Source organism: Notolepis coatsorum, assembly GCF_963971535.1.
Source record: "Notolepis coatsorum genome assembly, chromosome: 15".
NCBI classification, from domain to species: Eukaryota; Metazoa; Chordata; class Actinopteri; order Aulopiformes; family Paralepididae; genus Notolepis; species Notolepis coatsorum.
Genome location: NC_140179.1, coordinates 92,299,107 through 92,313,687, shown reverse-complemented (window position 1 = coordinate 92,313,687; position 14,581 = coordinate 92,299,107). Strand labels below are relative to the sequence as shown.

The 14,581-nt window shown below is 39.0% G+C and overlaps 1 protein-coding gene across 1 annotated transcript in view; it reads right to left on the bottom strand.

Moving 5' to 3' along the window:
- Positions 1-14,345, bottom strand: part of dclre1c (DNA cross-link repair 1C, PSO2 homolog) — a 47,437-nt gene extending 33,092 nt beyond the window's left edge. Inside the window, exons 1-4 of the mRNA XM_084330097.1 lie at positions 14,121-14,345; positions 13,166-13,217; positions 12,956-13,040; positions 8,624-8,683 (exon numbers count right to left, since the gene is read on the bottom strand). Of these exons, the coding sequence (XP_084186223.1) occupies positions 8,624-8,683; positions 12,956-13,040; positions 13,166-13,217; positions 14,121-14,229 (306 nt within the window). The 5' untranslated portion in view covers positions 14,230-14,345. The remainder of the gene's footprint in view (positions 1-8,623; positions 8,684-12,955; positions 13,041-13,165; positions 13,218-14,120) is intronic.
- Between the last annotated feature and the right edge of the window lie 236 nt (positions 14,346-14,581).

Sequence of the window (14,581 nt, the reverse complement as noted above, 5' to 3'; positions counted from 1 at the left end):
ACACTATTACACACTATTACACACTATTACACTATTACACTATTACACTATTACACACTATTAGACACTATTACACTATTACACACTATTACACTATTACACTATTACACACTATTACACTATTACACACTATTACACTATTACACTTTTACACACTATTACACACTATTACACTATTACACACTATTACACTATTACACACTATTACACACTATTACACACTATTACACTATTACACACTATTACACTATTACACTATTACACACTATTACACTATTACACTATTACACACTATTACACTATTACACACTATTACACTATTACACACTATTACACTATTACACTATTACACACTATTACACTATTACACACTATTACACTATTACACACTATTACACTATTACACACTATTACACTATTACACACTATTACACTATTACACTATTACACACTATTACACTATTACACACTATTACACTATTACACTATTACACACTATTACACTATTACACACTATTACACTATTACACTATTACACACTATTACACTATTACACACTATTACACTATTACACACTATTACACTATTACACACTATTACACTATTACACACTATTACACTATTACACACTATTACACTATTACACTATTACACACTATTACACTATTACACTATTACACACTATTACACTATTACACTATTACACACTATTACACTATTACACTATTACACACTACACTATTACACTATTACACTATTACACACTATTACACTATTACACACTATTACACTATTACACTATTACACACTATTACACTATTACACTATTACACACTAGTACACTATTACACTATTACACTATTACACACTATTACACTATTACACACTATTACACTATTACACACTATTACACTATTACACTATTACACACTATTACACTATTACACTATTACACACTATTACACTATTACACTATTACACACTATTACACTATTACACACTATTACAATATTACACTATTACACACTATTACACTATTACACACTATTACACTATTACACTATTACACACTATTACACTATTACACACTATTACACTATTACACACTATTACACTATTACACTATTACACTATTACACACTATTACACTATTAGACACTATTACACTATTACACACTATTACACTATTACACTATTACACACTATTACACAATATTACACTATTACACACTATTACACTATTACACACTATTACACTATTACACACTATTACACTATTACACTATTACACAATATTACACTATTACACACTATTACACTATTACACTATTACACACTATTACACACTATTACACTATTACACACTATTACACTATTACACTATTACACTATTACACACTATTACACTATTACACCGAGTACAATGGCACAATCCGCAAGTCTCTACGACAAACGGTTCAAGAGATACACTGAGGGGGTGTGGCCTAAGGGGGCGTGGTCTAAGGATCGGGGGAGTGGTCAACATCGACCAATGAAAGGTGGTCAACATGGACCAATGAAAAATGAAAGAGGATATCCCTACTGAGTACAATGACACAACCCACAAGACAGAGGGCGCTGTCAGCAATTCAGTACTGCAACACAGTGATGGCCAATGATGGGTTAAGTGGATGATGTCATTGGCAGCTCAGCCACGAGCCACACAGCTGAACCAATCATGAGTGAGCCATGAGCCACACAGGTGAAGCAATCACTATGACTTGCATATTTTCTATCCAATGCATTTGTATGGAGGCAGATGCATGACTGCATTGTCACATTGATTAAAAGAAAACTATAAGAGATGAAGCGTTGTGACGCGCACATGAGCACTACAACGAGTAGGCGAAGGGTTGTGCGCGATATTGTGACATTCGTGCAATATTGTGGCACTCCTTCGGCGATCGGAACAGAAGGCTAAAAAATTGTGTGAAAAATGTGATTTCTAGAGTGCGATTGCATGGCGGTCAATGGGGAGGAGAACCTTCAAACAAATGGTCGTCAGTTGAGATAGAAATGTCCAATTCCATTTATTTTTCTTTTGTGAGCGGGATGACAGCCGTGTCATCGTTTTGATGTGTTTGTTTTATTTCTACGTCCAAAATTGAGATCACACTCGCAATTCACCCAAGGTAGGGGGAAAAAGATTATTTCAGCTGCTACACTCTAAAATGCAATGCATTCCCAATGGGACCGATATTTTACCGTTTAAAGTCGATTCGTAGCCAGACGGTGCGGTGAAACTTTACGAGTTCGGAGACCGGTGTTGCCATAGGCAAGCCGCTCGTTTTGATACCTTTCACGTGTATGGGGCGCGAACGCTTACGTGTTGCAAAGTGTTTGCAAAATCGGTGGAATAAAGAATAAAGAATAACTAGACAATTCCGCGCGGGGGAAATTGTGAAAGTGTGGGTGACGCCTGTGCACCGCCGGCCAACGGGGGAGAGGGTCTCTCGCGAGTCTCTATGACAAACGGTTCAAAGGATACAAAAAGGGGGCGTGGCCTAAGGATCGGGGGAGTGGTCAACATAGACCAATCAAAGAGGATATCCCTACTGAGTGCAATGACACAACCCGCAACACTATTACACTATTACACAATATTACACACTATTACACTATTACACTATTACACACTATTACACTATTACACACTATTACACTATTACACACTATTACACTATTAGACACTATTACACTATTACACACTATTACACTATTACACTATTACACATTATTACACACTATTACACTATTACACACTATTACACTATTACACACTATTACACTATTACACACTATTACACTATTAGACACTATTACACTATTACACACTATTACACTATTACACTATTACACATTATTACACACTATTACACTATTACACACTATTACACTATTACACACTATTACACTATTACACTATTACACACTATTACACTATTACACACTATTACACTATTACACTATTACACACTATTACACACTATTACACTATTACACACTATTACACTATTACACACTATTACACTATTACACTATTACACACTATTACACTATTACACACTATTACACTATTACACTATTACACACTATTACACTATTACACACTATTACACACTATTACACTATTACACTATTACACACTATTACACTATTACACACTATTACACACTATTACACTATTACACTATTACACACTATTACACTATTACACACTATTACACTATTACACACTATTACACTATTACACACTATTACACTATTACACTATTACACACTATTACACTATTACACACTATTACACTATTACACACTATTACACTATTACACTATTACACTATTACACACTATTACACTATTAGACACTATTACACTATTACACACTATTACACTATTACACTATTACACACTATTACACAATATTACACTATTACACACTATTACACTATTACACTATTACACACTATTACACTATTACACACTATTACACTATTACACTATTACACAATATTACACTATTACACACTATTACACACTATTACACTATTACACACTATTACACACTATTACACTATTACACACTATTACACACTATTACACTATTACACACTATTACACTATTACACTATTACACACTATTACACTATTACACACTATTACACTATTACACCGAGTACAATGGCACAACTATTACACTATTACACACTAGTACACTATTACACACTATTACACTATTACACTATTACACACTATTACACTATTACACACTATTACACTATTACACACTATTACACTATTACACTATTACACACTATTACACTATTACACTATTACACACTATTACACTATTACACTATTACACACTATTACACTATTACACACTATTACAATATTACACTATTACACACTATTACACTATTACACACTATTACACTATTACACTATTACACACTATTACACTATTACACACTATTACACTATTACACACTATTACACTATTACACTATTAGACACTATTACACTATTACACACTATTACACTATTACACTATTACACACTATTACACAATATTACACTATTACACACTATTACACTATTACACTATTACACACTATTACACTATTACACACTATTACACTATTACACTATTACACAATATTACACTATTACACACTATTACACTATTACACTATTACACACTATTACACACTATTACACTATTACACACTATTACACTATTACACTATTACACACTATTACACTATTACACACTATTACACTATTACACCGAGTACAATGGCACAATCCGCAAGTCTCTACGACAAACGGTTCAAGAGATACACTGAGGGGGTGTGGCCTAAGGGGGCGTGGTCTAAGGATCGGGGGAGTGGTCAACATCGACCAATGAAAGGTGGTCAACATGGACCAATGAAAAATGAAAGAGGATATCCCTACTGAGTACAATGACACAACCCACAAGACAGAGGGCGCTGTCAGCAATTCAGTAGTGCAACACAGTGATGGCCAATGATGGGTTAAGTGGATGATGTCATTGGCAGCTCAGCCACGAGCCACACAGCTGAACCAATCATGAGTGAGCCATGAGCCACACAGGTGAAGCAATCACTATGACTTGCATATTTTCTATCCAATGCATTTGTATGGAGGCAGATGCATGACTGCATTGTCACATTGATTAAAAGAAAACTATAAGAGATGAAGCGTTGTGACGCGCACATGAGCACTACAACGAGTAGGCGAAGGGTTGTGCGCGATATTGTGACATTCGTGCAATATTGTGGCACTCCTTCGGCGATCGGAACAGAAGGCTAAAAAATAGTGTGAAAAATGTGATTTCTAGAGTGCGATTGCATGGCGGTCAATGGGGAGGAGAACCTTCAAACAAATGGTCGTCAGTTGAGATAGAAATGTCCAATTCCATTTATTTTTCTTTTGTGAGCGGGATGACAGCCGTGTCATCGTTTTGATGTGTTTGTTTTATTTCTACGTCCAAAATTGAGATCACACTCGCAATTCACCCAAGGTAGGGGGAAAAAGATTATTTCAGCTGCTACACTCTAAAATGCAATGCATTCCCAATGGGACCGATATTTTACCGTTTAAAGTCGATTCGTAGCCAGACGGTGCGGTGAAACTTTACGAGATCGGAGACCGGTGTTGCCATAGGCAAGCCGCTCGTTTTGATACCTTTCACGTGTATGGGGCGCGAACGCTTACGTGTTGCAAAGTGTTTGCAAAATCGGTGGAATAAAGAATAAAGAATAAAGAAATAAAAAGAGTATGGATATGTATAGTGTGGGTGGCAACCTGGCTTCGCCAGGTCACCCACACTAATAATAATAAAAAGAGTATGGATATGTATAGTGTGGGTGGCAACCTGGCTTCGCCAGGTCACCCACACTAATAAAAAGAGTATGGATATGTATAGTGTGGGTGGCAACCTGGCTTCGCCAGGTCACCCACACTAATTAATTTAATTTATATAGCGCTTCTCAATAACCCGAAGTCGCTGACAGTAGTCGGGAGCAGGGGTACAAACAAAGAAACGAAAGCAAAGAAACAAAAACAAAACAACAAAGAAACAAAAACAAAAGGAACATGAGACCATGGGGGGAACGGGGGAGACAGCCTGATGGCACAAAAAAAAGACTGGAGACATATCAATCAGGTTGGAGGGGGGGGTTTAGGGGTGGGGGGGGGGTTGAAGGCAAGGGAGAACAGGTGGGTTTTGAGGCAAGCTTTGAAGGTGGAGAGTGTAGGGGAGTCTCTGATGGACTGGGGGAGGGAGTTCCAGAGTCGGGGTGCAGTGCGAGAGAAGGCCCGATCTCCGAAGTTTTTAAGCTTGGATGTCGGGACAGTGAGGGAGGCAGTGGAGGAGGACCAGAGGGAACGGGTGGGGCGGTAGGGGAGAAGGAGATCAGTCAGGTAGGGGGGGGGCCAGGCTGTGGAGGTCTTTGAAGGTGAGGAGTAGTACATAGGCTTTAACACACGCACACACGCTTTAACACACGCACACAGCTGTTACATACGCTTTAACACACGCACACAGCTGTTACATACGCTTTAACACTAGGGGTGGGAATCACCAGTTTCATCACGATACGATATCGATTCTTTGGACAACGATACGATATTTGCCGATATCACAAAGTCTGTCACGATACGATACGATACGGTTTCGATTCAATTCAGGTGCCTGCGATCGATATGAGGCAATATTATGTGCCCATTTAACACAATCAGTCACATTTAGATCAACTAAAAAAAGGCTACGGAAATATCAATTGATGTATTTATTTTTGAGCTCTTCCAGACATTTAAATGAAAAACAATCTATTGTTTTTAATACAAATAGACCTCCTGTTCACTTTTGTTTTTATATATTGAGCTTTAACACACACACAGACACACCCACACACAGACACACACACACACACACACACACACACAGTCCCCCACAGCCCCCACCCCTCCTCCTTCCAAGTCCCCTCTCCACTCTCCTGTTCTCTCTCACGGTTAGCTGCTTAGCTTTTAACCAGCCAACGCGACGTTCATTTAGATATTTAACGCGACGTTGGCATAAAGGAATGGCGACGATGCAACGCCTGTTATATGCATTTGACCCGTTGCGGGGAAAAAACTGCACAGACTTATATCGGCTCGCAAAATAGACGCTCTGTAGAGCTTTACAGCAGACGCAAACACTGCTGTAATGTCTACACGGAGTTTCACAATACTGGGCGCCGGCGGATATGACTCGCGGGGATTTTCAAAATAAGAGTATCGCAATATGAAATCGATCTTTTTACGTTGCATCGATCCTATTTGATTATTGATAATAGATCGATATATCGATCTGGATCGATGTATTGTCCCACCCCTATTTAACACACGCACACAGCTGTTACATACGCTTTAACACACGCACACAGCTGTTACATGCGCTTTAACACACCCACAGCTGTTACATACATTTTAACACATGCACACAGCTGTTACATGTTTACTTTTAACACACAGCTGATACATATGTTTTAACACACACAGCTGAGCTGTTACATATGTTTTAACACACACAGCTGAGCCGATACATATGTTTTAACATACGGACAGACACAGCTGTTACATATGTTTTAACATACACACAGACACAGCTGTTACATATGTTTTAACATACGCACACAGTTTCCGTTTTTTGTGAGTTAAAGAGATCTGTAGGGCTGTTAAAATTGCCCTAAAATGACATTCGACTATTCCTTCTAAAAGAAAAACACAGGTTCGAATCATTGGAATATCTATTATTGCACATTGTATAAACAAAATAAATGACCTTTAAAATCAACATACCTACCCCTCAGACCAGTAAGTGACATTGCGCATTCAGGCCGGGGCCTGTTTTTTTTCCCACAATCGAATATTAATTTTCACAATATTTTTTGTATGGTAGCCTATGTTTATTTTTTTTACAATTAAATAATTAATTTGAATATAAAATATTCGGCGACAGCCCTGGTGAGGTGCATGGTGGGATGTTGGCGTTGCGTGCACGATCAAGAATGGTGAGGTGCATGGTGGGATGTTGGCGTTGCGTGAACGATCAATATCAGAATGGTGAGGTGCATGGTGGGATGTTGGCGTTGCGTGCACGATCAATATCAGAATGGTGAGGTGCATGGTGGGATGTTGGCGTTGCGTAGGGCTGCACGATTTTGGGAAATAATCTAATTGCGATTATTCTGACAGATATTGCGATTGCGATTTGCGATGCGATTATAACATATTTAAAAAAATAATTACAAGAAGAATGTTGCTGCTTTCTGTAGTCGGGTCCCAACTGCAAAATTACTGTATTACCCTGTATTATACACTTTTACTATCATGTAGACTATTCTGCTTTGTGTTTACATGTGATGTATTGTATACATGCACATTTATTATGTTCTTGTGTGATGTATCGCACATTTTATTGCTGTGTGATGTATTGCAAATGTTATTGCTGTCATCTTGGCCAGGTCTACCTTGCAAAGGAGATCTTGTATCTCAATGGGACTTCCTGGTTAAATAAAAAATAAAAAATAAAAAGTTTTTTTTTTTTTTTTAATTGCAGGCTTGGCGATTTGATAATTGCATCATTCCAAATCGCGATTTCGATTAAAAAGCGATTAATCGTGCAGCCCTAGCGTTGCGTGCACGATCAATATCAGAATGGTGAGGTGCATGGTGGGATGTTGACGTTGCGTGCACGATCAATATCAGAATGGTGAGGTGCATGGTGGGATCATGTTGGCGTTGCGTGCACTAGGGCCGTCTTAAATACTTCAAAGCTTCGTTCGATGGGCATGGGATTCGAATATGAAAATAAAAATCGAATACATATTAAATGTCTTTTATTTTTTTGTGCAAATCAACTCTGCCTCTCTTTGTTAACTACAACAAGCAATGCTGTTTGTTATTTAAGATGAGGTCGGACTCGGCACTGACAGATTTGTGTTCATTGTGCTGCTTTTATAAAGCCTCAAATGATATCAGAATGGTGAGGTGCATGGTGGGATGTCGTTACCTCTCCAGAAGCCTCGTCCTCCAGGGAGATCTGTGTTGGACTCTCCAGCTCCAGAGGAACCTTGGACAAAGCCGGTCACAATGTCAAGCGGACAGTATTCCATTACATCACCGCACTTCGGCCAGTTCAACCATTGATCTTAATATTGTCCGACGGTAAAGCAAACAAACAGTTAATAAACTACTTCTGCAGCCAGTGAGCCGTTTGCGGCAACGTCAAGTGTGTGGGTAAGACCTGCGCGGTTATTCCATCCGTTAATGACAAGCCTACTAGCCAGGCCTTTCCCTAGAGACAATGGTATAGGGGGCAGCACCACTATGACAACGCACTGTCTAGCACCACCATATGTTTTAGAAGAAAAGAATAATGATACCCTTTTCTTTGCAGTGAAAGCTTGGGGTCATCTTAGAAACAGACGCATCATTGTCTAATACGTGATTTCTCGGTCCTGTATGTGTACAAGTTTCAAGTTCAAGTTTGTTTTTATTTGTCAGAACAAAATACAGAATACGTTATAACGAAATGCTTGTTTCTCATGAGCCCCTGAGTGTGTGCTACTGTACATACAGTAAAGAGAAAGTAAGTTAAAAAAAATATTAAGAAATAAAAGTAGGTAAAGTCAATATACAATATACAATACAGAGTAAAATGAGTAACGGTGAGGTAGAATGCAGAGGTACAAAACTTGGTGTAGTAGGGTGCAAATGAGGTATGAATGTGGTGCAAATCTCTTTAATAATAGATAAATATAAAGCGTGTAAAAGTGTCTAAAGTGAATAAAGTGAGTGGTAAGGTGAGTGTTTGTTTAAAGTGAGTGTGTACATGTGGATGTGTGTGCAGTGAGTGTAGGTTGTTACATGGCGTCATTGTCATTGAGCATCCTGATGGCCTGGGCCCAGGAGTTCAAAACATTGAATCCCTATTGATTCTTGATTGAACATTTTAATTAACGGATTGCAGAATGGGTACAGTACAGTACAGCTCAATACACACAATTGTTAAGGGGGTGCAGACCAGAGAAAGACTTTCATCAGGGTCTCCCCATTTCCAATTCATAATGAGTTGAAATGAATGAATACAAATCTGATCCAATCAGATAGGGATTACAACCAGGGGCGTCGTTCTGGTATGGCAAGGTATGGCACTCGCCATACCTTGGCAAAAAATAAAATAAATTTTTTTTTTTTTTTTTTATTATTAACCCTTTATCTGCCAGGGATTATTCTGATCTTAATCCACTGTCTGCCAGTACTGTTCCCCTTCTTTGCAGGGCTATAACTTTTTTAATTGTATTGCTAAATTGACATTGCTATGGCCCATTCAACGTCAAGTATCTATCGTTTAGGATGTAGCAACGTTCTACTTTTTCATTCACATATTCATACTAAAATACGGTCTAAAGTATAAATATGTTTATCGTTTTCTGCAGCATTCTGCAGAAGGCGAGTTATAGCTATAAATTAGGGATGTCCGATATTATCGGCCGACCAATATTATCGGCCGATATCGGCAGTAAAATGTGATATCGGAAAATATCGGTATCGGTTTAAAAAAAGAAAAAAACAATAACAATATTTGTTATATATATATCCAGTGAAATTATTAGTTACCTGAAATTATTCAGTTTTTTTGGGGGGGAAACCCTGCATATATCGGTATCGGTTGATATCGGTATCGGAAATTAAGAGTTGGACAATATCGGAATATCGGTATCGGTAAAAAAGCCAATATCGAGCATCCCTACTATAAATACATATATTACATCATCAAATGTAGTTTGATACCGATTGACGTCAGATTAAAATTTTCAATTGTACAAGGTCCTAAACGTCATGCCTCATCATCTGCTGGTGACCGGAGGGGGGGGGTTTATAAATCCGTGGCCGACATTAAATCATTCATGTAGTATGGGCGATACATAGATCACAGCAGTTTATATGGATCATAATATTCAAACACGCTGAAACTTACCGCAGCTTCCTCTGACCGTTGGGTGGTCAGCGTGGAGCAGAAAGTTCGCGATTATGGGATGTTGATATATGCGATCCATGTCCAGGTTGTATATTGCTATATGCGTCCAAATCATGTTGTTTATAGAGTTATTGGCAACGGATCGCTGTCCAGTGTGTCGAGCTGGAGTCCCGCTAACGATAGCGAGTGCCCGGACCGAATATGGATGAGCACCACTTCCGGCGCGTCACTTCCTGTTTGGGCGATCCGCCGATCGGCCACCAGATGGCGCTCTTGAACCGTTGGAGAGTTGAGAGGAGATCAACAGGAGATCTCAAGTCTCCGTGGGTGAAATATGATTGCCATCACAGATTTTTGAAATATTGATCTCAAAGACGCCTTACAGCGTCATTGGCAGATTACGCATGGCGGAGAATGACGTGGTAACACGTCATTGGCGACTAAAGGGTTAACATGTTTTATTTTGATTTAGAATTTGAATGTCAACATTATGAACAAAGCTTCGAACTATTCGGTACAGCCGTAGCATGTTTTGATATTGTCAATTATCTCACTTTTACTATGTGACTTTTACTGTGACTAACTGAAATATGCCCAAAAAAAAGGAAAATGGACATAGGGACGTTTTTTAATCAAAGGGCAGCAGACAAGTGATACAGAGACACAGGTAAGGTCTTACAATGGCTTAGTGATTATAACAGTGCAGTTCAGCATTCAGTAACCCATACTTTTTGTGAATGTGTTTTTGACATTCTGTTGAACACACACCTCAAAACCGTACCTAAGGAAAATTGGCTCAATTGCAAGAAAAGTAATAGACAGTTATGATATTACATTCTGCATAATTCGTATGCTAAATATTGTGGTTCCCTGCTTTAGTCTGTTGACACATTTCTATACTAAAAATGCTTGTGTAGTCCTGTGTCATACCTAAATGTCATATAACTGAATTGTATAGAAACAACTCACCAAAAGTGACTATTGCACAACTGATTTGACAACTGATTTGACGTGCGTGCGTGCATACGTGCATGTGTGTGTGTGTGTGAGAGACCACCTCCTAGTTGCGACTCAGCACCATGTGGTGTGAGACTCCTGGGGAAAGCCATGCTAGCCTACAGGCTGCATATGTTGATTGATTAATTCCAACATCAAATCAGGAAAATTCTAGGGTTGAACCCGAACGCTTCAAAGTGTCAACCGCTGCCAATAGTAACCAATGTCAAAAATGTGAATGCTTCGTTTTCTTTTATTTCTATCATTTATTTCATAAAGATAATAATCCAACATTCATTTTGAGAATCGGTTCTCCTTTCTGTTGACTTTTTATAAAAAAAAAATGCTCCACACATTTTATGTTCTTTTACCAATTTCTTTTATCAGTTTAATTATTCTATGTTTCTCTATGTTATTCTATGTTTTAGTCTTGCCTATTTTTATATTCTTTCTTTCCTTTATTCTCGCTAGCTTTTAAGTTCCTTTAAAGGGGAACTATTTTACTATTCCTAGCACTATTTGGGCAACTTTACACAATTCCTGTGAGTCTATTGAAGACATCTGTACGGTTTTTTTCAAAAAAATGCATTGGTTTATTTATATTTCTAATCAAGTACTCAAAACCATCAAAAAAAACCAAAGAAAAAAGTGTAAACACTCTGCGTGTCCTCCCGGGAGAGGGAGCCGGGAGGACACGCAGAGTGTTTACAGTTCTCTCTCTCTCGGTTCGGGAGCATGAGCTGTGGCGCAGCGCGGTGGTGGATTTCCTCGAGAGGGAGAAGGAGAGTGTTTACAGTTCTCTCGCTCTCGCTCGGCTGGCAGCTAGAGGGGGGCGGGTGTTATTATGCAAATACGCACCACCTGACGTCCCGAATACGCTAATTTTCAGATGACTCACTTGAGGGAGGGACATTATTGTGAGAGGAGAATTGGAAGAATGCGCCAAATCGAGAATTAGAGACATAGATCCTATTACTATAAGTCCACATAGCTAGAAAATAACCCTAAACACTGGAAAAGGTCATTTATAAGATAGTTCCCCTTTAACTGTAGCGCTCTGAGAGTTGCCCCGCAACTGTAAAGCGTATTACAAATGAAATCTATTATTATTATTATTATTATCATATGAACTTTTGAGAAAATGTTATGTACTTTTCTTCAAACTTGTTATCATTCATATTTAATTATGTCACTTTATCACATGCTAGTATCTGTTATGCTATATGTCTGTTATTACCGTTATCATCTGCTGTCAGCCCTAGAAAATGACGTCTGGTCGTGTGGAGACAAGACAACAACGTATATATTATCTAGGTTTATATTAAAAGGGTCATGACTCATGATGTTAACGGAACACGGACTTACAATACGGTCCTCCCAGAACCAATACTTGGGGTCACTCAGCAGCAGCTCTCTGGTCACAAGGGAACAGTACAGCCTGACTGTTCGACTGGAGCCAAGACACACACACACACACACACACACACACACACACTGGACAGATGTTAAAATTCAGTCAGACATGCAATGTATGCAAATGTCAGTGCAGATGTTAATCTTTCCATTTGTGTTCACCTGAATGTCAGCTTCCTTTTCAACAGAGGTCCTTTCAGACCCTTCATGTGATCTGTTGTGGATGACAATAATACACTATCATCGGACGGAGACAGAAATAGAGAGATAGTTGTAGAGAGGGGGGGGACAGGGGGAGGATAGAGGGAAACAGAGAGAAATAGAAAGAAAGAAAGAGTGCTAGAGAGAGAGTCGTAGAGAGGGAGGGACAGGGGGGAGGAGAGAGGGGGACAGAGATGGGGGTGGGGAGAAAGAGTGAGATGGGGGAGATAGAGAGAGCGACAGTGAGGCACACGACACAACCACAGAGAGGGGGGAGGACAGACATCAGACACACAAATAGAGGGGGCACAACAGTTGTCTTCCTCTCTTCTTGTCTTGGCTGAAACCAGTTATCTTTAATTATTGGTTGAGTAAACGCAACGCGTGACAAAATGAGAATAACGCTGTTGAATCCCCCCCAACAATGTGTTCTATGCCATGGCTTCGAGCCACACAGTAATGGAATCATCAGCTATTCTACTAGGGCTAGGAAATGCATTGAGTGATGATGGCTGTGTTATGGAATACATGCAAATGCAATGTTTACCAGCCATTCTAGTGCAATGATGATGATGACTTCCTGATGACTTGTCGTACAGAACTTGTAAGTCGTTTTGGATCAAACTAAAAGCGTTCAGCTAAATGACAAACTGTAAATGTAAATAGGGGGACCCTGATGTAAACAAGACGAACGTATTTTTCTGGTCTGCATCCCCATAACAATTGAATTGTACATTCTGTTAATAGTTTTCAATCCATCTCGAATGCTCTAGTCACAGCTACACATTATCATTATTATTACCCAAGAGTTAGTTTATAAAATAAATGTATTATAACGTTACACACCAGAAGTGTGTCTGTGGGTGTCAAGCTATCTAACGCAAATTAAAAAGACATGTAGTAGCGAGCGACTCACCTTTGTGACAGTGTGAGAGGAAATATGCCCGGGCATGTAGGTTCTCTCTGTCGAAGCGGTCCAGTGATATACTCGGGTATTCCTTCATCCGCCCTGCAAACGAGCTCATTTTGCCAGCCAACGTTAATAATGTTTTTGGGGGTTGCTTCCTTTTTCAAAACGTAACTTTAGAAACTACAACATTTTAAGATCGTCTGCAACATGCAAGCAGCAGCGTCTTCTAAGAATAACTTCTTCTTCTTCTTCTTCTAAATGGTGTTTTACGGCGGACGGGCACCAAATTTGGGCCATTTACCGCCACCTACCGACCCGGCGATCGGGCCAGCCTTCCAGTCTCCCCTCTCTAACCACTAGTCTAACTAACTACCTAACCTACAAACACCTTCCTACAACCACACTGTTCACCATCCCTATAAACCTACATCTACATTATACTACATATCCCACTCTCTGACTCATGT